The sequence below is a fragment of the Dermochelys coriacea genome, chromosome 11 (genome assembly GCF_009764565.3).
Source record: "Dermochelys coriacea isolate rDerCor1 chromosome 11, rDerCor1.pri.v4, whole genome shotgun sequence".
NCBI lineage: Eukaryota > Metazoa > Chordata > Testudines > Dermochelyidae > Dermochelys > Dermochelys coriacea.
In genome coordinates this window covers 75,096,312-75,120,915 of record NC_050078.2, presented here as the reverse complement: position 1 = coordinate 75,120,915, position 24,604 = coordinate 75,096,312, and the positions used below count along the sequence as shown (strand labels likewise).

Sequence of the window (24,604 nt, the reverse complement as noted above, 5' to 3'; positions counted from 1 at the left end):
CACGTTTTCTAAAGTTCAAGATCATCACACTGAAAAGTTGACACCCCTCCAGTCTTGATGAACGCGTGTGCTCGGCTGCTTTGGACCGGAGGAGACAGTGTGTATAGCATATTAAGATTCAAGACATGGTTGGCACTATCACCATTGTCCTGGCTAGTCTGAGAGGGTGTAATAAAACAGAGGGGCAGGAGCCACTTACTGTTGAAATAATTACCCTGACGATACTGGGAACGTGTCCAGTTAAAAGGAAATGACAAAAAGATGAAGTCAGACTCTGCACTGCATCACCAGATGGTTACACACATCACTGTCCACCATACTAATGGCTCCCATCTCTGAGATTTGTTAGATGGATGGAAGTGAAGGGAACTCACCTCTTGTCAGCTGGCTTCACACCCACTGATAGAGATGCCATTGCTGTTACTGTTTCTGCTTCTTCAGTCTCACACTTCTGTGCCTCGATCAAGGAGTACCCCACCGTGGAGGAGTAACGCTGGAGTGAATGCCAATACCTACCTAAATGAGACATACCAAAACAGACTATTAGGCCAACTGTTGCACCACACAGTTATGATGTTATTAGTTATTATGAAAAGTGAGTAGACTCAGGGCTTGGTGTTTTTAGTGTCACCATGGTCTTGCATTCAGATTGAGCCTGATACTTGAAATGTTAGGGGTGAGATTTTCAAAGCACTCAGCATTGGCCTATCTCAGCTCCCATTGAAGCCTTTGCTAAAACTCCCACTGGTTTTTCAAAGCCAACGCTGGGCACTTTTGAAAAGCTCTCTCTACACATATAGGAATCATATCACCTACCAATTAAATGCAACCACATCTGAGCATGTCTCATCCCTTCTCTCCAGAGCCTATGGAGGGCTGGGGTTTGTGTGGGGAAGACACATCCATCCTTCCTCCTTAAGTCCTATGCAGCTTACAAGGAAAAGTAAATACAGCCTGAATCTGTGTTAATTTATCACAGGCTCCCCCCACCCCCACTTTCAGGATTGCAGCTGGGAGCTGCAGCCTGGTGGTGGGGTTCTTGAGGAGGTGGCACTGGAGAAGTCATGGCTAGGATTACCATATGCCTGGGTTTTCCCAGACATTGCCTGTTTTTTGAGCCTTCATCCTCTGTCCAGGTGGATTTTTCAAACCACATGCAATGTCCAGCGGGTTTTCTGAGCAGACATTGCAATTTAGAAATAGCTTCGATTGGTTCACTTTCTGATTGGTCTCTCCCCCGCAGCGACCAGCTGATTGGTCCATTTCCCTGTAGCCACAGTTACCAGATCCCACCCACTCAGGCCCCCAGCTCGCAGCCCTGGGGCGAGGGTCCCACAAGGAGGCACTGACTGACAGCTGTCGCTGCATCCCAGGCTTGTGCCAGCTGGTTGACAGGGATCAACACTGTCCCTCCGCCCCACCTCCAGTGAGTACCCCTGCTGCAGGCACTCCCTCCAGCTCCCCCAAAGTACCCCCCATGCTCTCTTTTTGAGAGCCTGAAATATGGTAACCCTAGTCTTGGCTGATGTGGGAGGATGCAGAGACCCCAGCAAGCCATCCACACTCTGTGCTCCTTCCCCTAGCTGTGGGCTGGGAGCAACTGCAACAGAGCTCCCCTTCCATGGCTCCCCTCACACATGGAACATCTCTTGGCCTTTGCCAGCTCCGTTTAGCCAAGTTGATCATGCTGAGTTTGGGGCTGAGTGAGGGGGAGGAGGGGGGGAAAGGGACACAGAAGAAAGAGGCTTAGTGTCGTTCAATTCAGAGGATTATCCATGAAAGAGTACCTTCCCCACAGACTGGGGATGGGATGAAGTGGAGGATACTACTCCCTGCTGCCCCTAAGTTTGGCTTCCAAATCCAAGTTAGCAACAGATAAAGGCAGGAGTGCTGAACCACTGCTCTGTCTCCATGGCCAGAGCCAGAGAAACCTTTGGCAAGGTGGCAAAACATCCAGAGACCCATGGATAAGTCTGAGCTGCCTCTAGTATTTGCCAGCAGAGAGGTGCAGCTCAAATGTCTTAGACAGAGGAAGAGGTCATGGTTCAAAAAACAGAACAGTTCATCAGTGCTTTTAATGTATTTTTTCATTTGCTTTTATGGCTCACAACACAGTGAGGGGGAAAATACCATAGTAATTTTGCAGCCCTGGATACATGAAGACTGGAATACAGATATGGTTGTAAAATCATCACCGTGACCAATTTAGTATCAAGAGCTGAGGAAAGGAATCTGGTACATGAGTGCTCAGCCTGAAGATCTGGTTATCTGATAAATATGCTGGCCAACCTGAGGTAATGATGGCCTCTCAAAGCGAGAAGCTGAGGAGTTCTCCATATGGAAAAGCCAGTGTACTTCTACATGGTAACTATGATGATTCACAATGATAAACAGTCTGGCTAATTCTACAGCAACAGTACAGTTATTAGCTGAATATCTGGCATTAGTACCATGCTGCTTTGTTAACATATGTTATCACAGCGGTGCTGTCATAATAAAGATCTGTTTTTAAATAAGTGTTTATTGTAGCAATGTAAACCAGCATATAATTAGCACAAATAGTTTGTTTGTTAAGACATTTTAAGTATTTAGAGGCAAAAATTTTTCACTATGTCTGAACTTTACACCTGGGCACAGCACAATGGAACATCCTTTTAACGAAGCAGTTTCTTGGAAATAAGGGGTAAAATCTTGGTGCCACTGAAATCAGTGGGAATTTTGCCATTGGCTTGGGGGGGAAGAGAGGGTCAGGATTTCACCCCAGTTTGTCTCCTTCAGACAATAAGGTGCATTTAAAACGAAAGTGGAACGAAGACGCTGATATGTCAACACAGTCCGAAGTCAGAATTACTGTCCGCCAAGAACCCTGGATTCTATGGCTGTTCAGTGCTGGAAGAAACATGTGAAAACAAAACTTCTGCCCCGCATTGCCGAAGACTTTGTTGAATATGCTTCCCCAGCATCCTTCCAAGCAAACTCTGGATCCAAAACCAGAGCTGAATCACTGGCTGTGAATGAAACTGCTCTTCTGCTTTGAACGGCTAAAGACAGGTGGAAGGTATAAAATGGAGAGTTCACCTGCTTTTGCAGCTTATTCCTCACCTGAAGCCCTATGGCTGTTTGGAAACCTTATAATTCCTGGTTGTGAAAAAGTTTAACGTCACCAACACCTGAGCTAGGTTTAGGTGAGGAAGCAGCAGCGACAGTTGGACTCTTAAAAATCCTCAGAAATTTAGAGCTAAGGAACAATACACACAAAGATTTCAGAGTAGTAGACGTGTTACTCTGTATTCACAAAAAGAAAAGGAGTACTTGTGGCACCTTAGAGACTAACATATTTATTTGAGCATAAGCTTTCATGAACTACAGCTCACTTCATTGGATGGATCCGATGAAGTGAGCTGTAGCTCACGAAAGCTTATGCTCAAATAAATGTGTTAGTCTCTAAGGTGCCACAAGTACTCCTTTTCTTTTTTAGAAAAAGGAAGGCTTCTTTTGTGGTTAAGGCACAGGACTGGAGAAATGGGTTCAACTGCTGACTCTGCCACAGACTGCCTGTGGGACCTTGGGCAAGACACTTTGGCGAACTTTTCAAAAACACCCAAATGATTTAGGAGCCTAAAGTCCATTTTCAAAAGTCACTTAGGTACTTAGGAGCCAAAATCCAAGTAACTTCCAATGTGACTTAAAACTCCTAAGTATCTTATTCACTTTTGAAAATTTTGCCCTTAATTTCTCAGGTCCTTGCTTCACTACCTATAAATTGGGGACAACACTTTCCTTCTCCAACTTGTCTTTTCTATTTAGATTATAAAATAATCTAGGGATAGGTTCTTCTATGAGTATGTGTTTGGCATATTGGGGCCCCAATCTTGCTTGGGGTCTCTTGGAGCTACAAATAAACAACAACATTAGCAGAAGAGTTCAAAATGTTCCATGCTGACACGGCAGCATTTTATTGTTAAAAGCGTAGGCAAGCCTACAATTCCAGTACTTCTACCTAATGCTGGGTTTAAGATCTATTAATGTTCATTCTTAATTAGAAGCTGTAACAATTCCCAATTCCACTTCTTTAATAGCCATGATAGGCTGTACATAAGCACTATGGATACATTCCACCACACACAGCACAAGGAGGATACTTGACGTTAACCCGTGTTCAGTTCCTTTAACAAATGGCCTCAACCTCAATTTCTTCATCAACAGTAGGACAATTTGCTTTATGTGTACGATTACTAAGAGAAATGCAACATTTGGGTTTACAGTGGGTTTTGGGTTAGGGTGAGAGAAAGTAAACCAAAAGATAAACACATCATCCTGCAGTCTGACCTCATGTCTGAACACTATGGGTATGTTTCACAGCCAGGGGCAGCAAGGCAGGCTTGTGCTATCATGGTAAGAAAAGTTGTGTAGACAACGCTTTGAAGTTGCACCTTAAGCCTCCCGGTAGATGGGTGTTTCAGAGCCTGAGCTCCAGCCTGAAGCACAATGTCTACACAGCCCTTTTTAGAGCACTGGTGCGAGTCCACGTCTATCAACCTGTGCTGGGAGGCTTGCTGCTGTGAGCTGTGTAGCCATACTCTTACACAATCGTGCAATTCTGCATCTTGCATGTTCAGCTCATGGCTGCACAGGGTATGTTTACTGTACATTGACCATCAGCAAACCAGCTGAAGTAAATCTAGCAGACCTTGGGAGAATTTATTTACTATAATCATTAAGATGATGGAGATATCAAAACAGTGTTGCCTGAGACAGCTCAGAGGAGAATTATCTGAGTCAAGCTTATATATACTCACTGTGTATCTCAATTACTTTTTCCATGGAATGCACTGCATTGATATTTGCCCTCTGCTGCAAGACTTTTTCTGGAAGAGGATCAAGCTGAACAAAAATGGAATAGAAATAGCAGAGAATTTTAAATTCACATTACTGTATATACTCTGTATCCAAGTGGTCTTCAAGACACTGTATATATTGTAATCTGTACTGAGTGCCCAGTCCCTCCTTTGATTTCCATGATCTGACCCTACTTAAAATTCTGGATATGAAAACTTTCTAAATGGTCTTCTCATTATTGTACACTGCAGTTTTGTGTACGCACACACCCAGAGCCTTACAGATGTACTACATTTAATGAATGGAAGCTGAATAGAAAACTTGGGGAATTAAATTGTTCACTACCATGAACATGTAGTAGTACTTTTTGAAAAGTTTAGGCTCTGGATGAGAGTTTTCAAAGTCATGAGCATTCTATCAGCTCCCACAGAAAATTGTATGTGCAGAATGTTAAAAAAAAAGTTACGAGCTCCAATCCAGTTTAAATTTGAGTGACTCCTTCCTCCCAGCCTATTCTCTAACCTCCTTCTCACACAACCAAGTCTTATACCACATCTCCTCCTACTTCTTCCAGGATACCTGCCCACTACTCCCCCATTGCCATGAGCCACCGTGTGGCCCAAGGATGCTGCCGGCCACAGAATGCAAATACCTACATGCCTCCTAAGGTCCACAGGTCCACTCGTGTCCAGCTCAGAAATAGTGCAGGAAAGAAGCCCTGTTTTTAAGGATCTTAGAACATGTGCAACTGGAAAGAATGCCTGAGCTTTGACAGTCATAACCACTCTTAGAATAGCTACTCTGCTTTGGTGAGCTAGGCAGAGCCCTGTTCTACAGTCTTCCCCACCTTTCATTGGTCAACAAACATATTTCATTTGTCAGTCACTGTGGCGCAGAGAGAAATATTAATGAGGGAGAAAGTGGATAACTTTACTGTTTTTTTTTAAATAGCCGATATATAAGGTGTAGATCTATTTCTATCTAAAGTTTGAAGTGTAAAAACAAAGCCGTATATAGGTTAAAGGGGCCTCAAAAAAAGTTAGATACCAGCCAAAAGAGAAACTTTTAAACGGCTTTGAACTCCTAATCCAATGAATGTATTTACTTGTAACTTTCCCCAAAATAAAATTTGTGCCCTCCGAGTAAATGTCATAATTTTGGTTATGATAAACATGACTTTTTGTCCATTACAAAGGAACTGAAACCCTGCTTAAACTCTAAACTGCACAAAACCCTAAGTACAAAGCCACCAGTAGCGCCTCCATAATAAGGAGTTCTTTGTAGCTCTTACAATCTGCTGGGTCAATCTTACCAGGGCAGATAAAGATTAACATGTGGATTTAATGCCTATTAATAGTGGATGCAACTGAATCAGTGTAAATGTACTGACGCAGGCATAGCTTAGGACAGGTCCAGCAGAGAGCATAAGCTATACTTTTGGCTAGGTCTATACTACGAGTGCTTTTTGATATAGCTACACCGGTATACTAAACTGGCAAAGTGCTCCTAGCGTAGGCACAGCTCATATTGGCAAAGGTGAGCTTTTGCTGGCTTAGCTTATTCCAGTCTCCTCCCCTCACCACCTGAGCAAAATAAGTGATACCAGCAAAAGCTCAGTTTTGCCATTAGGACTCCGTATATACTAGAGGCTTTTGGTGGCACAGCTATGCCAGTCACAAATCACACTTCTTCACACCTGTGACCAACATCAATCTGGCTGGCAAAAATCTGTAGTGTAGACCTGGTCTGTATAAGCACAGTTATACTGGTACGATTGCATCTATGCTAGGGATTTTAGCGGCATAGCTGTGTCGGTTAAAACAAATAATCACCCCCTAACTGGGCAATAATTCTTAGCTCAGGCTTCACAGAGAACAGCAATGTTTAGAATCTAAAACAATACAGTGCCAACAAACTCAAACATAACATAATTCAAGTTTAAACATATGCAGGCTGTCCTACTGCATAGGGCCTGTAGCCATCTCCCAAACTGTGGGTAAGTATATTGCAGATGTTACAAGGAGCCAGATTTAATTTGGTGCATTAGTGAATAGTGAATTTCCATTAACAATGCATTTGCTGTGAAAAAGTTCTTGAGCACGCCTTTTAGAACTAAATGGCACACCGTGCACAGGCCATTTCACTCGGCATGCACAGAACCTTTGTGGCACTTGGGGGTAGGGGAAGGAAAGATTGGAAAGGGAACATTGGAACCCCCCCCCCCCCCTGATTACATTTCCTTCTGTTTTTCTGGAATAGATTTTCCTCATGTCAGACAAAAAGAAGGCCAAAACTGTTCACTGTAAAGGAATTCCAAACTTTCAAATGAGAAGCATGCCATGAATATGCTGACACTGAGAAAACCACACTATTTCACTCCAATGTGTGGGGAAGAGGAGTCAGCAGACCAAAGAAAGCAATATGCCCATTAGCAGGACTTAGAAGTGGCATTTCAATTAATTACATGGTGGTGGGGGGGAAGGACCCAGCTAGCACCACAATACACTGCATTCTGTAGCAAAGAGCTCTGTAATCCAATTGTGGCATGAGAACTAGCATGATCAAAAACTCTGCCCATATCCCGTTCTGCTCCTGCAGCCTTCAACCAATAAAAGAAATTTAAAAAAACCCACATTAAACTGTTTAAAGTGATACTCTTTTTCCTGAGGTTTCCATATTATTTGTTTGGGCGTTGGAAGACACAGAGAACGAGGTTGCGGTGATTTGAGCAACAGAATGTCAAACCCCCTCCTTCTCCGGTGTGCACAAATCAAGAACAAATGGACTTCTGTCAAAGGGTTTGTTTAACCAAAGAGTCTGGGCAGGAAGTGAGAGATGCAACACTAACAAATCTCATTTTGTTCAAACAGCCCCAGACATTGCCAGGGACAACAGTACAAGGGTTTGTTTTTTTTTTTTATACAGAGGGGCAAAAACTTTTTTTTTTGATAACATTTTATACTGAGTTAGTCTGTTCAGGATCAGAAAAATGCTCCTCAAAATCTATGGCATCCTTTCTCCTTTAATAAAGTCAATCAAGGCATTTTGGTTACTATCGTTATACCTATAGCACTTCCTTCAGTTCCCATTAATACTGAAAAATCCTGCTTCAAAAAAAATACCACCACATTGTGATTAGAAAGGCTTTTTCTAGGGAGCCATGCTGCCAAGTGAGTAATCTTCACTTTTATCTTCAGAGGATACCCCAAGGTGCACACGGATCACAGGGAATCTGCCAATTCTGGGAGTGTCACCCCTAACCTCTTTGGCCCACACGCAGGAACGTTACAAATATTTTAATATAGCATATCCATGATTCTGAAAGGGATATGTTAAGTGTTTGTGCTACATCAGGCTAGCAGAACAGTATGTCCCCTCTGGAATAGAGATCAGATCTGGAGCATATTACAGTTTGGTTTGTCGCTGTTCTTTTAAACTATAGTCCCTTTGTAAGTATTAGTTCCCTTTATTATTATTAAATATTAATTTTGTGGTAGCACAAGACTACAATGCCATCTAGCTCAATTCACAACACTACTCAACCGAGAACTGGAACAACAGGGGCTACTTGCTAGGATTAGGCTGTACAGGCACCTGGGTAGCTTGCAGTGTACTATATATATTATTTGGCTTTCCTTCACATAAGCTCTAAATGCCCTGACAACTAGTTAAACTCCCAGGCCAAGGTTTTCAAACAATGCCTGCTGTTTCAAGGGCCCAACTTGGAACACCCAGTCGGGACTGGATTTTCAGAAAGTCCAACCACTGAAAAGTAGGCTCCTTTAACATGTCTCAGGCTGGGCATCCACAAATGGAAGCACCCACACTCACTAGCCATGTTTGAAGACCTTGGCCACCACCCAGCAATGTAAAAACAACAATTTATCAGCCAATAAATCATAGTACCACAACTTAGCCACAGACCCCCTCCACCCAAAGCCCTGGCTTGTGACTATTTGGTTGCCATTTGCATGGTACTCCCCTGAGCACTGGAATCCATTTCATCCAAAATTTAAAAAAATATTAATGAGACAAGGTGGGGGAGGTAATATATTTTATTGGACCAATTCCTGTTGGTGAGAAAGACAAGCTTTTGAGTTTCTCAGAATTCTTCTTCAGGTCAAAAAAAAATATCATTTAAAAATCTGCCTACTAGAAATGATACAGGCTGAAGCAATTTATATTTGATTCCTGTCTTATGTCAAGTGCTTGTTTTTTGACTCAGGGAGAAACTATTCCTCGTCACCTCATTTGTACAAAACTATACTGAGCTCTTTATGAATACCCTTCAACTTCTCTTGATGTAGCAGTGCACTTAGCATTATAAAAGGCAGTGCTTGACTCTGAGCTGTAGATTAGCGGCTGCTTTGTCTGTGTGGTATTCTTTATGATGCAACTACTGTCAGCAGTGGAATTGCTTATTGACAGCTTGTTTGTTATGTTTAAAACCTTTTATTTTAACAGGCATGACTACCAAAGCTGGTACTAAACTGTGTGTGTGTGATCTGAGGATCGGCACAGGCAGTTTCACTCTTTTACCTGCAGCCCTGTTTTCTAGGAGGATTGACATTACTCCTTCACTGGAGTTTTCCTCCCCAATACCAACGACTGTTCCATGTCAGATAATGAACTGTGGGCCAAAAAAGGCTGAAGTTCACACGGTTTATTATCCTATGTGCAGGACCTCAACCAAGGTTCCAAAGCTGGTCAGGACCTTTCGCCTTCATGATCTAGAGTGTAACATTTACACTGTCTTTTCAGAGACTGGCACAGATGTATGTATTAATAGCATTGCTGACTGTTATTTTCAGGAGGAGGTTTTAGAAGCTGGTTGAGAGAGGTGGCCAAAGCCCACAGCGAAGCCAGGACAACCATGGCCTGGAGGTGTTTGACAGGAGTGGCACTAAGGAATAACCAAAGGTGTTCATGGCCATATCAGGCCAGCTCTGAGCATTTCATTCAATGTAGGGTGACCAAGATTCTTGGAATTTTCAGCCAGTCCCCCTCACCAAGTAGAACAGTTCACTGCTGAGCCTGAGAAAGGCTACCTCACTCATTCCCTCATGCCATACCCGGATGTGCTGAGGTGGCTGGTTACGGAAAGCCATATTGTGTGGTTGGCTTGCTGTTCAGACACCTGCTGTGGATTCATGGTGTGGAGGATGGAGGGGTGTAGGTTGGGTGCCAAACCCCTTGTCACAAAGTATTATATAGCTCTGGCCAGACAACTTTATGGAGGAGATGGTATGATAGGATAACGTGATTTTGGTAATTAATTGATCTTTAAATATTCATGGTAAACAGGCTTAATGGCCTAATGGCCTGTGATGGGATATTAGATAGGCGGGATCTGAGTTACCCAGGAAAGAATTTTCTGTAGTATCTGGCTGGTGAATCTTGCCCATATGCTCAGGGTTTAGCTGATCGCCATATTTGGGGTCGGGAAGGAATTTTCCTCCAGGGCAGATTGGAAGAGGCCCTGGAGTTTTTTCGCCTTCCTCTGTAGCATGGGGCACAGGTCACTTGCTGGAAGAGTCTCTGCTCCTTGAAGTCTTTAAACCATGATTTGAGGACTTCAATAACTCAGACATAGGTGAGGTTTTTCGCAGGAGTGGGTGGGTGAGATTCTGTGGCCTGCGTTGTGCAGGAGGTCAGACTAGATGATCAGAATGGTCCCTTCTGACCTTAGTATCTATGAATCTATGAAACTGACTTGGGGAAACAGGCTCTCCTCTCTCAGGCAATCTTCTCTGCAGTCTTTCATGGTGCACTGGGGGTGGTGAGCTGGTGACTAGGGCTTGAAGCAGGCCTCAGCCTGGCAGTCTCCTCATGGATGATCTCTCTTAACCCTGAAGTTTCGGCCTGCAACAATGTTATTTCAAAATGAACCAAGTGGGTGTTGGATTGTTGGTTCCCCTGTGGCAGGTGCTTAGTGAGCTTGCTTGCCCTACTCCAGCCATTTCAGGCCATAGCATCCTGTAGACGATATCCTCTTGTCTCTGCTTGGTAAGTCTACTTTTCCCCACCCCCACCCCCTCCATGCAGCACTAACTCTTTGCTACTCTTAGGGTAGAACTGGCCTTGGTGAACTCAGACCACGGAGCACTGAGGTCTTTTTTATTCCTTACAGGTATCGCTGCCCTTATTGCTGGGGTCAGGCTCCCTAATCGAGATGCCCAGGAACTGGATGGGAAGTGTTCTGCTAGGTTCAAGATTACATCTGACAGGACACAGCGTCCCCTCTTCCAGATGGGTCAATCAACCTTTCATACTTATCCTGACTGGGACTCTGTGCTTGCATTTTCTCCTAACCTTGGAAGGACTGTTTCAGTGGTCTTCAGATACAGTTTGGATTTTAAGCAAAAGCATCATTCACCAGGTACATTAACAAGCAGCTGTTCAGTACCAGCAATCACAGCTTGGCTTCCCTTTTGGACAGAATCCAGTTTTAAGCAGAGCGTCTGGTGGTGCATGCAATGGAATCGGTGGATTACCATCATGTGCAAGCTCTGGCTATGACGCCATCCCGCCCCATTTGATTGTGGGAAATCTCAAATTACGAATTTAGGTTAAGCAATATTGGACTGTACTGAAACACAGCCTTGAATTTCTCCTGGAGATGTGCCAACAGATTGGTGGACCACGCCATCAACTGGGAATGGAGTGTTTTTGTGCTTTCTTTTATGGAAAGATGCTGAAGCATGACTGCATTACTTATGACAATCCAGCCTCAGATGTGACCTATAACACTGAAATAGGTGGTGTACTGAAAATTGTCTGGGTGATGTGCAGGTGGTATATACCAGCTACACTAGAGTCCAGTGCATCAAAAGTGGCTTCCCAGGTGGAGGTTATATTCAGTGGGGATAATGGCGGTTTGATTTCACTAGAGTGGTTGGGAAAGGATGGTACGGCAGCAAACCCTCAGATCTCATTGCAACATTTGATGTTTCCCAGGTGCAGTGACTTGCCTAGTATCTAAATCATGTAAAAACACAGGTAGACATGGGCTTTGAAATAAGGTGGCCTGGTAGAGCTTGGATAGTTAGCATGTTTGGTACCTAAATACTGAAGGTAGAGGGAGGCCAGGTGTCTGTTCTGTGCTGCTGTTGTCTCCCCTGCTTTTCAGAGCTGTTAGCATATGTTGCCTTTAGGCATCATCCCATTATGCTACTTAATAAAAGTTGCAGCTTATTGGCCATAAATTACATAAATTGAAGAAGTCCTCAGTGGATCCTGCCCTCCACAACCTTTATTTTTTCCAAAAAAAGTAAAATTATTTGTAGTGGCTTTGAACAAATCAAAAAATAACTAAAAAAATATTTAAAAACTTCTGATGCTGTTAAATCATTTTACGTTAAAATACTCTGAGGTGCATAAAGCTTGCAATTCCAACTATATTTTAATTTCCCTGACACTTGGGATCAGTGGATCCTGCCCTCCACAACCTTTATTTTTTCCAAAAAAAGTAAAATTATTTGTAGTGGCTTTGAACAAATCAAAAAATAACTAAAAAAATATTTAAAAACTTCTGATGCTGTTAAATCATTTTACGTTAAAATACTCTGAGGTGCATAAAGCTTGCAATTCCAACTATATTTTAATTTCCCTGACACTTGGGAATCACCCTGGGCGCTAGGCTTTGCAATCCCACACAGACATTTTCTTAAAATTAAAATTTTTATTTCAGCTGATGAATTTAATTTCAGCTTGTGGGGCCTGCATTTCCCCCTCATTTCCTTCTGTTTCGCTATATAATTTAGTCATATCTTAAGTTAGCAAATTTCCCCTGCAGCCTGTTGCTATCCACAGCTGGCTGTCCATGTGCGTGCATGCAAAATTGTCTAACACACTGTATATCAAACTTCATCAAAGGGCCCGCAGGATACAGCAACGGTGGCTCACTCCAACTTCCTTGCATTAAAAAGATTTTATAAAAGACCTTGATAAGACCAGTGTTTCCTGCTTTTTGATGTGTGTAAGTAAAAGAACATCGTCATGGTATCTGCACAGTCTTATAATCAGCTTAGCAAAACCAAGAACAGGTCCATCCTTATAAGCTTTTAAGTTCTTTACTGATATTCTGATGTAATTACAAAAAGAAAAAAACCCACCCAAAAAAACAAAACAAATCGAATGTTCCTCTTTAAATTGTCTAAATATATGAACCATTTCAACTTAGCAAAGTGATCATCAGCAAGACATAATATAGGTAAATAAAATCTTTGGAGCACTTAAACTCAAAAAGGTGTGCGTTATGAAGTGATTCCAGCCAAGTTATTCACTGGTGAATAATGCTTGTTCAGAGCTTTAAACTGTGTGTTCTGCAAAGGTGGGAGGCTGCAGAAGAGCAGTTTTGATCCAAGGTTTGGATGAAGCCAAGGAAATCGCCTCTGATGATGAGGGGTCTGAGAGTCTGTAGTACAAGAGAACGAGGGGCTCTGACAAGCATCATACCACCGAATTGGGTGGTATGCCAGTGTCGCTGGTTCCCAAGTTACTTGGGGGCCAAAAGAAGGGTAGAGCTCCTTGGGTAGAGACTGGTTGGCTCAGTCATCCCCATTGGGGCATGTGACAAATCTGCCAAGCCAAAGCTCAAGGAATCAACATCCTTTGAAGGCTCTGGTAGAGGGGAAGTCAGAGAATTCGGAACAGGCATTATGATATCCTGACTATTCTCACCAGGGTCCGCTGGATTTATTAGTAAGATCTTCTCCAGCATCATCTTTCTCCTGGCAGAAATGCCCTTAATGTTTTGGAATCCACAGCTATGGAGTTGGCCGGAGCAGTCATTTATCAGATATAGGTTGCCCACGCTTCTATGCAGAATCAAACCCAGCACTGGTGACTTCTTGGACGAGAAAAAAGCAGGTTCTTGTCATTATATTGCAGCTCCACATCAAGGAGCTTTATGACTTGTTTATGGTTCAATGTGAGCTTTGAAGTCTTGGTTCTCAACTTAAGACAGCTCTAGAACTGAAAGATTACTCAGGTTTTCCTCTGTATGGCTGTGCACGTGGAGGCTTTTAGCCCTATAGTCCTCCACCTGTTGCCTCCATAGTCTCTTCAGCAAGGAGGGGTGACAAGAGAACAAACTCTCTTCCTCCAAGGAAGGCAAAGGCTCCTGAAGAACTCCTCATCCTCCTTCATCTGATAGGCAGTCAGACTCGCTCTCCGGGGAAGGCGAGGAAGTGGCCTTCAGAGGTGCTCCTCTCTATATTATCCCACGAGACTGTCTTGATTGCTTTCTTTTCTCCTCTAAGGGATGTCTGAGCCTTTCAAGATTTGCTTGAATTCATTACATATTTGTCCGGATGTCTCAGGACTCACTGAACTAGGGGCCTTCATGTCATCAGTTTGCAGCTGTATTGAGCATGGGTGAGTAGATCTGCCAAGCCCTGCATGGGAGTTATCCATGCATATCCCATGCAGAATGACAAATAGACCTTTGTGTTTAAATACACTGCAAAGTATGCGTGGTGATCCTTTAATCGAAAAGACAGCCCAAAATAATTCACACAGCACACTGATTCAATCTGTGATGATATCCCACTTTAATAACATAGCTCGAGTTTGAAAATATATCTAATCACTTTCACATGCTGCTGCAAGTCTCGGCTGTGTATGATACAGGCAATGAATAGAAGTGATATTGCTTTTCTTCACTCATCTTCAACATTTATGTTTTGAAAGGCTCTTGAGAGCTTTTGCTACAATGACATCTTCTGAGCTAATAGTGGATACTTCCTAGGGCTCCAGTCTGACCTGACTTGTGCTTTGCAGCATTAAGCCCAATTTTCTTAAATGGAAAAGTGGTGTAGTACCGTCCTGTGCGTGCCATTTGGAGTCTGGCCACACATTGGAAAGGCATTTAGTATACCATGAGGCGTGTGGGCGTTCAAAAGGATGAATACACCCGAAAAGCTGGGTGAAATCAAGTTGTTCATAAAGCCTATAACTAATTCCCAAAATACAATTTAAAACTGACCCTGGGCAGCTTTAGTATATGCCACAGGTACAAACCTGGCAGGTAACAGAGTAGATGATTTACCTGTGCAGTATGGGATTATGTGGCTGTACAATTAGTTATTGTTTAGATTTGCTGCGTAATTGTGCATTTGAATCTAAGCTTTATCAGGTGTTGACTATGAAGTCTAATGACAATTCTAATGTTAACTAGTTCATTGCTGATAATTTTGATAGAACCAGCCCACTATAACATACTTATTTCTTGTTGCTGGATGCAGTGGCAGAGGGCAATAAGGTTGCCATCAAAAGTTGCAGGGGTGGGGAATGAGGAATTCAGTTCCTTCCTTCCATATGCTTACCACCTCTGCCCACAACAGAAAGGAAAGCGGCTTCCCAATACCAAAAGGTTCAACTGTTTCCTGGATGTCAAGAACTAGACCTGCTTTTCACACTTCCATGGGGCCCAACAGCTTAAATGGTCCCTAATCCAGCTATCAAACCCTCCAGCCTTCCACTGACAACTTTCACAGTACAGGTATCAGAGTAGCAGCCGTGTTAGTCTGTATTTGCAAAAAGAAAAGGAGTACTTGTGGCACCTTAGAGACTAACAAATTGATTAGAGCATAAGCTTTCGTGAGCTACAGCTCACTTCATTGGATGCATTTGGTGGAAAAAACAGAGGAGAGATTTATAATGTATAACACACACACAGAGAACATGAAACAATGGGTTTATCATACACACTGTAAGGAGAGTGATCACTTAAGATAAGCCATCACCAGCAGCGGGGGGGGAGGGGGAGTACAGGTAGGCACTTTCAATATAGAAATCTGCAGCACACTGGAAAACTGAGGGCAGCAAAAAATAAAACTGAACGAAATATTGAAACAAACAGCACAAAGGACACTATACTGACTACACTGGGTAAGGACCGCAATGAGGAGGAAAGGGGTTGGAGGATGGCTACAGACACACATTTATTTGGATGACTAATTTGTTGTCCTTGTCCAAGATGAGGAAAATGCAAAATACAAACAAGTGGCAAAAACAAATTTTGCTTTTAAAATTCGTTCAATTCTTATTGTGTAATTTGTTATAAGAGAGGCAAGGTATGCTTTTTAAAAAAACGTAACTGTTCTCTACACTGATACTGTTCCTTTAAAGGAAGGACTAAAAACAAAGACCAATCAAAGTTACAGAAGTTTAAGAACCCACTAATCAATGCTGGCAAAATGCACTTGGATAATTTTCAGCTTTGCAATATAGTTGTTGAACTTGTAGCATCTTAAATTTGTCAACACACAGCCATTCACAGAGCCTTTCGTTTTTGGTATACCTCGTTTCCCAGCAAAGCAGAAACACATGCCTCAGACGCATCACAAATGGCTGTCAGGTCATGACCTCCTTCGAGGGCCAGAACAATTCGACCTCCGGCCAATCCCATCAGTTGCTTCGTCAGGTACCCAAAGCCTGTAACAGGGAAACAGGAAATGCAATAAAAGGGCAAAGGTTGACAGTGGAATCAGACTCCTGGCAAAGGATCAAAGAATTATAAAAGGAATTACATTATATTAAAAAAACCACAAGGATCTGGGAGGACTAAACACATAATATAAGCCAGGTTTTATTTTAATACATTTGTTTCAGAATTTCAGCTACGGCTCCCCTTTGGATCCGATTACATGTATGCATTATGGGACAGATTCTGATCTCACACGGGTGCAAATCTGGAGTACCTCCATAAACTTCACTGAAGTTACTTCAGATTTACACCTGTGTAACTGAGGTCTGAATTTGCCCCATTGTGTTTTAATGCTTTGAATTATTATAATAGCAAATAATCACACTGGGAGGGAAGGAAAGAGACTAGAAGGAGGTCACTTGTATCTTATCTGATCTTTATGCCGTATTATATATGATATGCTCTCCAGAATCAATGCCGTACAGGAGACAGAGGGGAAAAAAAACCCAACCAATTGTGTGCTTCTATTTGTGGAAAAAAAAAATGGATTATAATGTTCCACAGGAACTGATGGGCAGGATCCCCTGGGAGAACAACATGAGGGGGAAAGGAGTCCAGAAGAACTTGTTGTATTTTAAAGAACCCTTTTTGAGGGTGCAGGAACAAACCATCCTGATGTGTAGAAAGAATAGCAAATATGGCAGGCAACCAGCTTGGCTTAACAGTGACATCCTTGCTGATCTTAAACACAAAAAAGAAGCTTACAAGAAGTGGAAGATTGGACCAATGACCAGGGAGGAATATAAAAATATTGCTCAGGCATGCAGGAGTAAAATCAGGAAGGCCAAATCACACTTGGAGTTGCAGCTAGCAAGAGATGTTAAGAGTAATGAGAGGGTTTCTTCAGGTATGTTAGCAACAAGAAGAAAGTCAAGGAAAGGGTGGGCCCCTTACTGAATGAGGGAGGCAACTTAGTGACAGAGGATGTGGAAAAAGCTAATGTACTCAATGCTTTTTTTGCCTCTGTCTTCACGAAAAAGGTCAGCTCCCAGACTACTGCACTGGGCAGCACAGCATGGGGAGGAGGCGACCAGCCCTCTGTGGAGAAAGAAATGGTTCGGGACTAATTAGAAAAGCTGGACGAGCACAAGTCCATGGGGCCGGATGCGCTGCATCCAACGGTGCTAAAGGAGTTGGTGGATGTGATTGCAGAGCCATTGGCCATTATCTTTGAAAACTCATGGTAACAGGGGGAAGTCCCGGATGACTGGAAAAAGGCTAATGTAGTGCCATCTTTAAAAAAGGGAAGGAGGAGGATCTGGGGAACTACAGGCCGGTCAGCCTCACCTCAGTCCCTGGAAAAATCATGGAGCAGGTCCTCAAGGAATCAATTCGGAAGCACTTAGAGGAGAGGAAAGTGATCAGGAACAGTCAGCATGGATTCACCAAGGGCAAGTCATGCCTGACTAACCTAATTGCCTTCTATGACGAGATAACTGGCTCTGTGGATAAGGGGAAAGCAGTGGTTGTGTTATTCCTTGGCTTTAGCAAAGCTTTTGACGTGGTCTCCCACAGCATCCTTGCCAGCAAGTTAAAAAGTATGGGCTGGATGAATGGACTATAAGTTGGATAGAAAGCTGGCTAGATTGTTGGGCTCCATGGGTAGTGATCCATGTCTCCATGTTTAGTTGTCAGCCGGTATCAAGCGGAGTGCCCCAAGGGTCGGTCCTGGGACCGGTTTTGTTCAATGTCTTCATTAATGATCTGGAGGATGGCGTGGACTGCACACTCAGCGAGTTTGCAGATGACTCTAAAATGGAAGGAGTGGTAAATACGCTGGAGGGTAGGGATAGGATACAGAGGGACCTAGACAAATTAGAGGATTGGGCCAAAAGAAATCTGATGAGGTTCAACAAGGACAAGTGCTGAGTCCTGCACTTAGGACAGAAAAATTCCATGCACTGCTACAGACTAGGGACCAAATGGCTAGGCAGCAGTTCTGCAGACAAGGACCTAGGGGTTATAGTGGACGAGAAGCTGGATAGAGTCAACAGTGTGCCCTTGTTGCCATAAAGGCTAACGGCATTTTGGCCTGTATAAGTAGGGGCATTGCCAGCAGATTGAGGGACATGATCATTCTCCTCTATTTGACATTGGTGAGGCCTCATCTGAAGTACTGTGTCCAGTTTTGGGCCTCACACTGCAAGAAGGATGTGGAAAAATTGGAAAGAATCCAGCGGAGGGCAACAAAAATAATTAGGGGGCTGGAGAACATTACTTATGAGGAGAGGCTGAGGGAATTGCAGAAGAGAAGAATGAGGGGGGATTTGATAGCTGCTTTCAGCTACCTGAAGGGGGGTTCCAAAGAGGATGGATCTAGATTGTTCTCAGTGGCAGCAGATGAAAGAACAAGGAGGAATGGTCTCAAGTTGCAGTGGGGGAGGTTTAGATTGGATGTTAGGAAAAACTTTTTCACCTGGAGGGTGGTGAAGCACTGGAATGGGTTACCTAGGGAGGTGGTGGAATCTCCTTCCTTAGAGGTTTCATGGTCAGGCTTGACAACGCCCTGGCTGGGATGATTTAGTTGGGGATTGGTCCTGCTTTGAGCAGGGGGTTGGACTATATGATCTCCTGAGGTCCCTTCCAATCCTGATATTCTATGATTCTATCTGACATCTAATGCTCAATATCAGGTTCTTCACATATATAACACCCTATAAAAATCTCTGGGGCACCTGAGCTTTGACCATTTGACACACAGTATATTTAATTCTACTTTAAAAAAAAAACTGCACAAGGATTAAATGACAGATTCAGAATCTGAAAAAAACCCCAATGCATTACCTCCTCCTTCAGACTTCCACATTTTCTGTTTTACTAAGTATCACAAACACCTTTGCACAAAAATATTGTATGTATTGTATTATATGTATTTGTACTGTAACGTATTAATTAACAGCCTTGGGACAAAACCCACTGACTGAACCAACTATATAATAATCCCCCTTAGTTCAATTTCACATATTATGAGAGCAGTATAAAATTAGAGAAATTCCACAAAAAGGCAAACAAGGTATCACCATTTACAAAGTGTTTGTGGATACCTTTAAATCACTTGTCTTTTACAGCTCTCCTATTTCATTTAAATCTTTTTATTTAAGTCATGATTTCTACTTCCTTTTAAAAGTTTTTAAAGGACTTTTAAGGATGTACCTTAGATAATCATCTTTCTAACACACAGACATCAAAACCCTAAAAATTCCTTCAGATTTTTAGACTCTGTGGGTCAAATCCTGTTTTCTGCTGAATTACATGGAAAGAGTCCAGATTTACACCAGCATAACTGGGGAATGCGTCTGTGCAATGCACGTTGTGAATCCAAAGGAAAAAGAATGAGATCTGAATTATATAACCTTTTGACAAGACAGAGTAAAATCATCAACCTAAATTGTTTACAATGAGTCTGGGAGGAAAGAATGGGCAGCTAAACACTCTCTGCTTACTTTTGACATTTTGCTTTTCTTTATTTCTGCATGAGCAAAACATAACACATATTGTTATTTAGCAAGTGTCTTTTTCTATATTTAGAATAGAGTATGAATGGTGTTTTATAAGAATAAGATGCACCTATAGACCAACAGAAGAATTTTTCATGTTATTTTTTTAGGTGGTCTGAAATAAATACTACACAATGAAATAACAAAGGTACAAACAGATTTCTGAAAATGTGTACATTTAAAGACCAAGGGACAGAACCCCAGTGTAAACTATAATAGCTCCACTGAAGTTAATGGAGCAATGACAGTTTACACCAGTTTAGGATCTGCCCCCTTGAAAAGCAGCAACTTACATTTTGCTGATAGATTATATCCTCCAAGAGGAGTAGGATGGCCTTCCACTGCATCAAAACCAGATGATACCAGCACAACATCTGGGGCAAATTCATTGGCAATTGGCATTACTACAGTTCTGCAACAAAAATGTAACAATGGCAAACTGATTACTTTGTCTGGCTCTTGAATGAACTGAGGAACATTCAGATCACCTTGAGCAAATGATTATAAATTGCACTATTTTTGAAGTTGGCCAAGGTCACTTCACCTTTTCTCTTCTCACACAATGAGAACCCTAGGAACTGGTTAACAGAGCACAGTGGTATATTATATCCTGCAGTTCTGTTTTAAAGTCAAAGCCAGTTTGTAATGTTGCTTATTCAGTGGGGTTGATTATTTCAACCACTAATAGTATAACAATCCAAATAGGGAAATAGCCCACCATGCAATAAAGTTTAGACTTCCAGGCGTGACTGACTCTTTGTTTGGTCATCTCAGACCTTTTGTTCTTTGTGTACTGGAGGTCAAGTTAGAGATGTGGAGAGGGACAAAAGGGGAAAGGATAGGGTACGCTGGCAGAAACTAACTGGAAAAGCCATAATTTAATAACCTCACTGCGTGGCATTTATCTCCCTAGATGCAGCAATGATGCTTCTCCTGCATTTGCAAAGGCACTTATTTTTTCCATCCTACAGTTTTCATTAACCATAATTAAAGGCTGGCATGCAACAAGGACTATCGAATGCAGAGCTGTGTGTGGCTGGGATGGAGGAAAACCACAATGTCAATTTTTCCCTTTATAGAACTCACCACTCAACTAGTAATAGAGTAATGTGGCTAATACATGGATAGACCAAAAGGAAGATTTAATATTGCTGAAATTAAAAAAAATATGTCATTTACCTACTTTTATATATAGACACAAAGCAACTCAATCCATTTTAAGGTGGCACAATGTCAGAGAGGAACAAGAAATAAAACTAAAATGGAATACGGAAAATATTTTATCTGCAAGTAGGTGTTGACACACACTAATCTCAGTGTTGTATTCTGTAGAAAGGTATTATTATATTGGTTTATCTTTTTTCCTTCCCCCCTAAAAATCTACCCAACCTTAGTTCCTACTCAAAATATACTCTAGATTGAAAAAAAAATCAGATGTCATGATGCGAACTAGGCAAAATGAGCTGCTGAATAGGGAATAAAAAATTGCAGTTTATGCCAAGCTCACTATTAAAGGCATTGCAGAACTGAAAATATGCCATTTAAAATTTTAAAACAGAGAACCAAAGCTGCCTCAATAAAAATGTTACAGACCCACAAAATCCTGTGACTAGGAAAGTTTCCAGAAAGTATTCTTGGATGAATGCCTTCGTAAATGGTTCAGTTCGATAGTATGCTCACTTTGTATTCGGTGTACAGCAAATGAGCACGCACACACTCACAAAACTGTCTCGAGTGATTGCACTCATCCACAGTGTCACTGCTAAGTGACATGAATGGTAGATAAGGAAGGATGCATAAAACTCACATTCCCTATAAAATAGGATTTTCCAGTGCCTGCCCCTTTTTTCTGATGAGATGTAACAATTACTATGATTATTAAAGAATCCAGGACACTCTTGGAATGACTAGGGGAAACTGGGTAATGAAATTCCACCTTTCTGAAGTCTTATGTCAATTAAACTGGAGATGGCAGTACTCTTTATTTCCAGTTTCTAACTCTCTCTCCTAATTAGGAAAACCCTTAATAGCCAAGCATGTGATTTTACATTTTGTGTAAAATAAATGTTAACTCTCTCTTCAAAATATGCACACAAAGGGACTGGTGATCATATATATGCACTTAAAAAGCTTTAAGGAAACTAATATAAGATATTACTGTATTAGCAGTATATACTGCAAGCTAGCACAATGAATGGATGTCAAGTGCCAATTTTCATTGGTCTTTAAATAACGTCTGCCATGTCAAAGGGAATCCCAATGTATACCAGCTAAAACTGAGGATGGTCCTATTGGGATCCGGGAAATGGGCGGGCTTATTGCTAAAGGGTCCCGTCCCCCCCAGCTTAAGGGGAGGATCCACAGGACCTAGAAGCCAAGTGATTTTGGGGGACAACTAATAAAATAACAGGAACAGGAGTGCGGTCAAAGGGTCAAACAAAGGGAGCCTGACGGGGACACCGAGCAGAGAACCCTGGACAGAGCCCACTGCTTCTCGAAGGCGAGGAGTCATTGGGCGCCGCCCTGAGGAACTCTGCCCAGATGCATGAACGGAGGATCAGAAATAGGCCCCACAGTCGCAGGAGTCTCCATCGGCCAACCTCCTCTCCCTGGTTTGGTCACTAAAGGTGAACAACATGTGCCATTCTTGCACAGGGAAAGATAAAAAGTTTCAGAATGGTGAAAGAAAAAAACTGAGTAGTGTGTGGTCTGACAAAAGTCTTTTGGTTTCATTTCCTCACATAAGATTGCCACGGTAATCTAAGGAGCTCCTACATTTATTACTGGTGGTCCATCAGCACTGTTATAAAGACATACAAAAGAAACTACTTCACTTTCCTTACTCTGTCAGAAAAAAAATTTTTTTTTTGCAGTGGTTGTGGGTCACAGTTCTAATTTGAGTGATGTTGCAGTTTGCTGTACTGCAGAGAGCTTTTAACTGCGGTCATAACTCCAGAAAGACCAGATTTTATTTTTTTCCCCAATGAATTTATTGCTGTGTAAACTTTTCCTCCACACACATTATTATTTAATAAAACCTTAGTAGGACTTTTTGCTTATGACTTTAAAGCCAAAAAAATCTTTTTACTGAAACCCACAGACATTCTGGGTAAAAACCACCTCATTCAAAAGAACTTAAGCAGCAGTTTCGAAGCAAGTGCATGTGGCTAAGTTTTTTTTCTATGCTTTGAAGTACTGCTGAGCTATTTAGTTTCTAGCCAAAGGAAAACTGCTAAACTCATCAGATTTTTTCAGAACTAGGTTATTATATTTTGAGAATTGCTAGTATCTGTTCCGTGGTGTGGTATCACCCCAACTCCAATTAAAGTGAAAACCAAAATCAACTTTGAATTGTATAATATTATAGTTTTGAACATGCCAATACAAACAGTTGATATGACCAATGATGGACAATTCTTTTCTTTTTTATGCATCATTGAATACTTCATCCTGTTGATTTCCAAATATTAGCATACTGGAGTAATATGAAATAGCAGCAAATATCAGGTGAGCAATACACACATCTTACTCACATCAGCAGCAGCATTCAGCAATCATTTGCAGACTGGACAGAAGTTAAAAGATACCCTCTACTGGCATGAAAAATACATACACCCATATGAACTGCTAAGAGTTTGCTGAAAATTAAGAACGTGAAACTTATTCGAACACATCAAAAAGAGGAAGCACCGTGGTTACCCTTAAAAAGTCAGTATTTGCCAATCACACACAGGTATCTGAGATCCCCAGTTTCCTCCTTTATTTAAAAAAGGAGATTTCTTGTAACAGTATTGTAATGGTTGGCAAATGTAAGATTTTTAATGCTACTACTGCATATATGTAATTATTTTAAAATGTAATTATCGCTGCTCAATATTTGAAATAACATTTCAGATGATGATTAAGCCCTCAAAAGCCTGAGGAATTTGAGCTGCAGATGACCTGGCCAGGGCAATCAGTGTAATTAGAATTGGGCCAGAAACACAACTATGAGTCTGAACTACCTGTTAAATCTGAAGGCAGGGTTTGGCTGCAAATCCTGGGATCTAAGCCTCCCTCCCACTCCAATTTTGGTTCTAGGCCGATCCAAAATTTAGAGTGGGTAGATTTCCCACTCAGATGCAGCTGAAATCTCATGCAAAAAGCCCAAGATGATTTAAATAAACAGAGAACCCTAAGCTAACAATGCTTGTTCAAACCTGTGGTCAAAATTCCATGAATCCAGCGCATGAGATTTTAGAGCACTGGAATCCAGATCTGAATCCTTTCCTTGCTTCGTGTCTCAGGTCCAAAACTCTAGCCCAAAACTCTAACCCAAATTCAGGTCCAAAACTCTCAGGTCCAAAACTTTAGGTCAGCTGTTGTTTTTAAATGCATTACTCCCTTCATTACAGTAGTGCCCCAAGGCTCCAACAGGATTGAGCCCCATTGCGCTACCTGCTGGATAAACACATTAGGAAGACAGAATCTCTGCTCCAAAAGTTCACAAGTAAGACACGACTGGTATGGCAAACAAGAGATCTAAAATATTGCTGTGGTGCTACAACTGGATCTAGGCAAGCATATGCCAGCATGTCCCAGCAAGGGCACAGGACTCCATCCATATTGATCTGACTGCAGGATTGGGGCCTATGGCACCATCCTCATGATTTTGGACTGTACTAACTGTACTCTATGGGTATGTCTACACTGCAGCTGGGAGAGAGCCTCTCAGCCCAGATAGACAGACTCATGCTAACAGGAATCGAGCTGGAGTGCTAAAGAATAGCAGTGTGGA

General features: G+C 42.1%; 1 protein-coding gene across 1 annotated transcript in view; it reads right to left on the bottom strand.

The window, feature by feature from the left end:
- HDAC4 (histone deacetylase 4) overlaps positions 1 to 24,604 on the bottom strand; it is a 311,748-nt gene that overhangs the window by 4,523 nt on the left and 282,621 nt on the right. Inside the window, 4 exon segments of the mRNA XM_038421049.2 lie at positions 375 to 516; positions 4,800 to 4,884; positions 16,145 to 16,278; positions 20,121 to 20,239. Coding sequence (XP_038276977.2) covers positions 375 to 516; positions 4,800 to 4,884; positions 16,145 to 16,278; positions 20,121 to 20,239 — 480 coding nt within the window.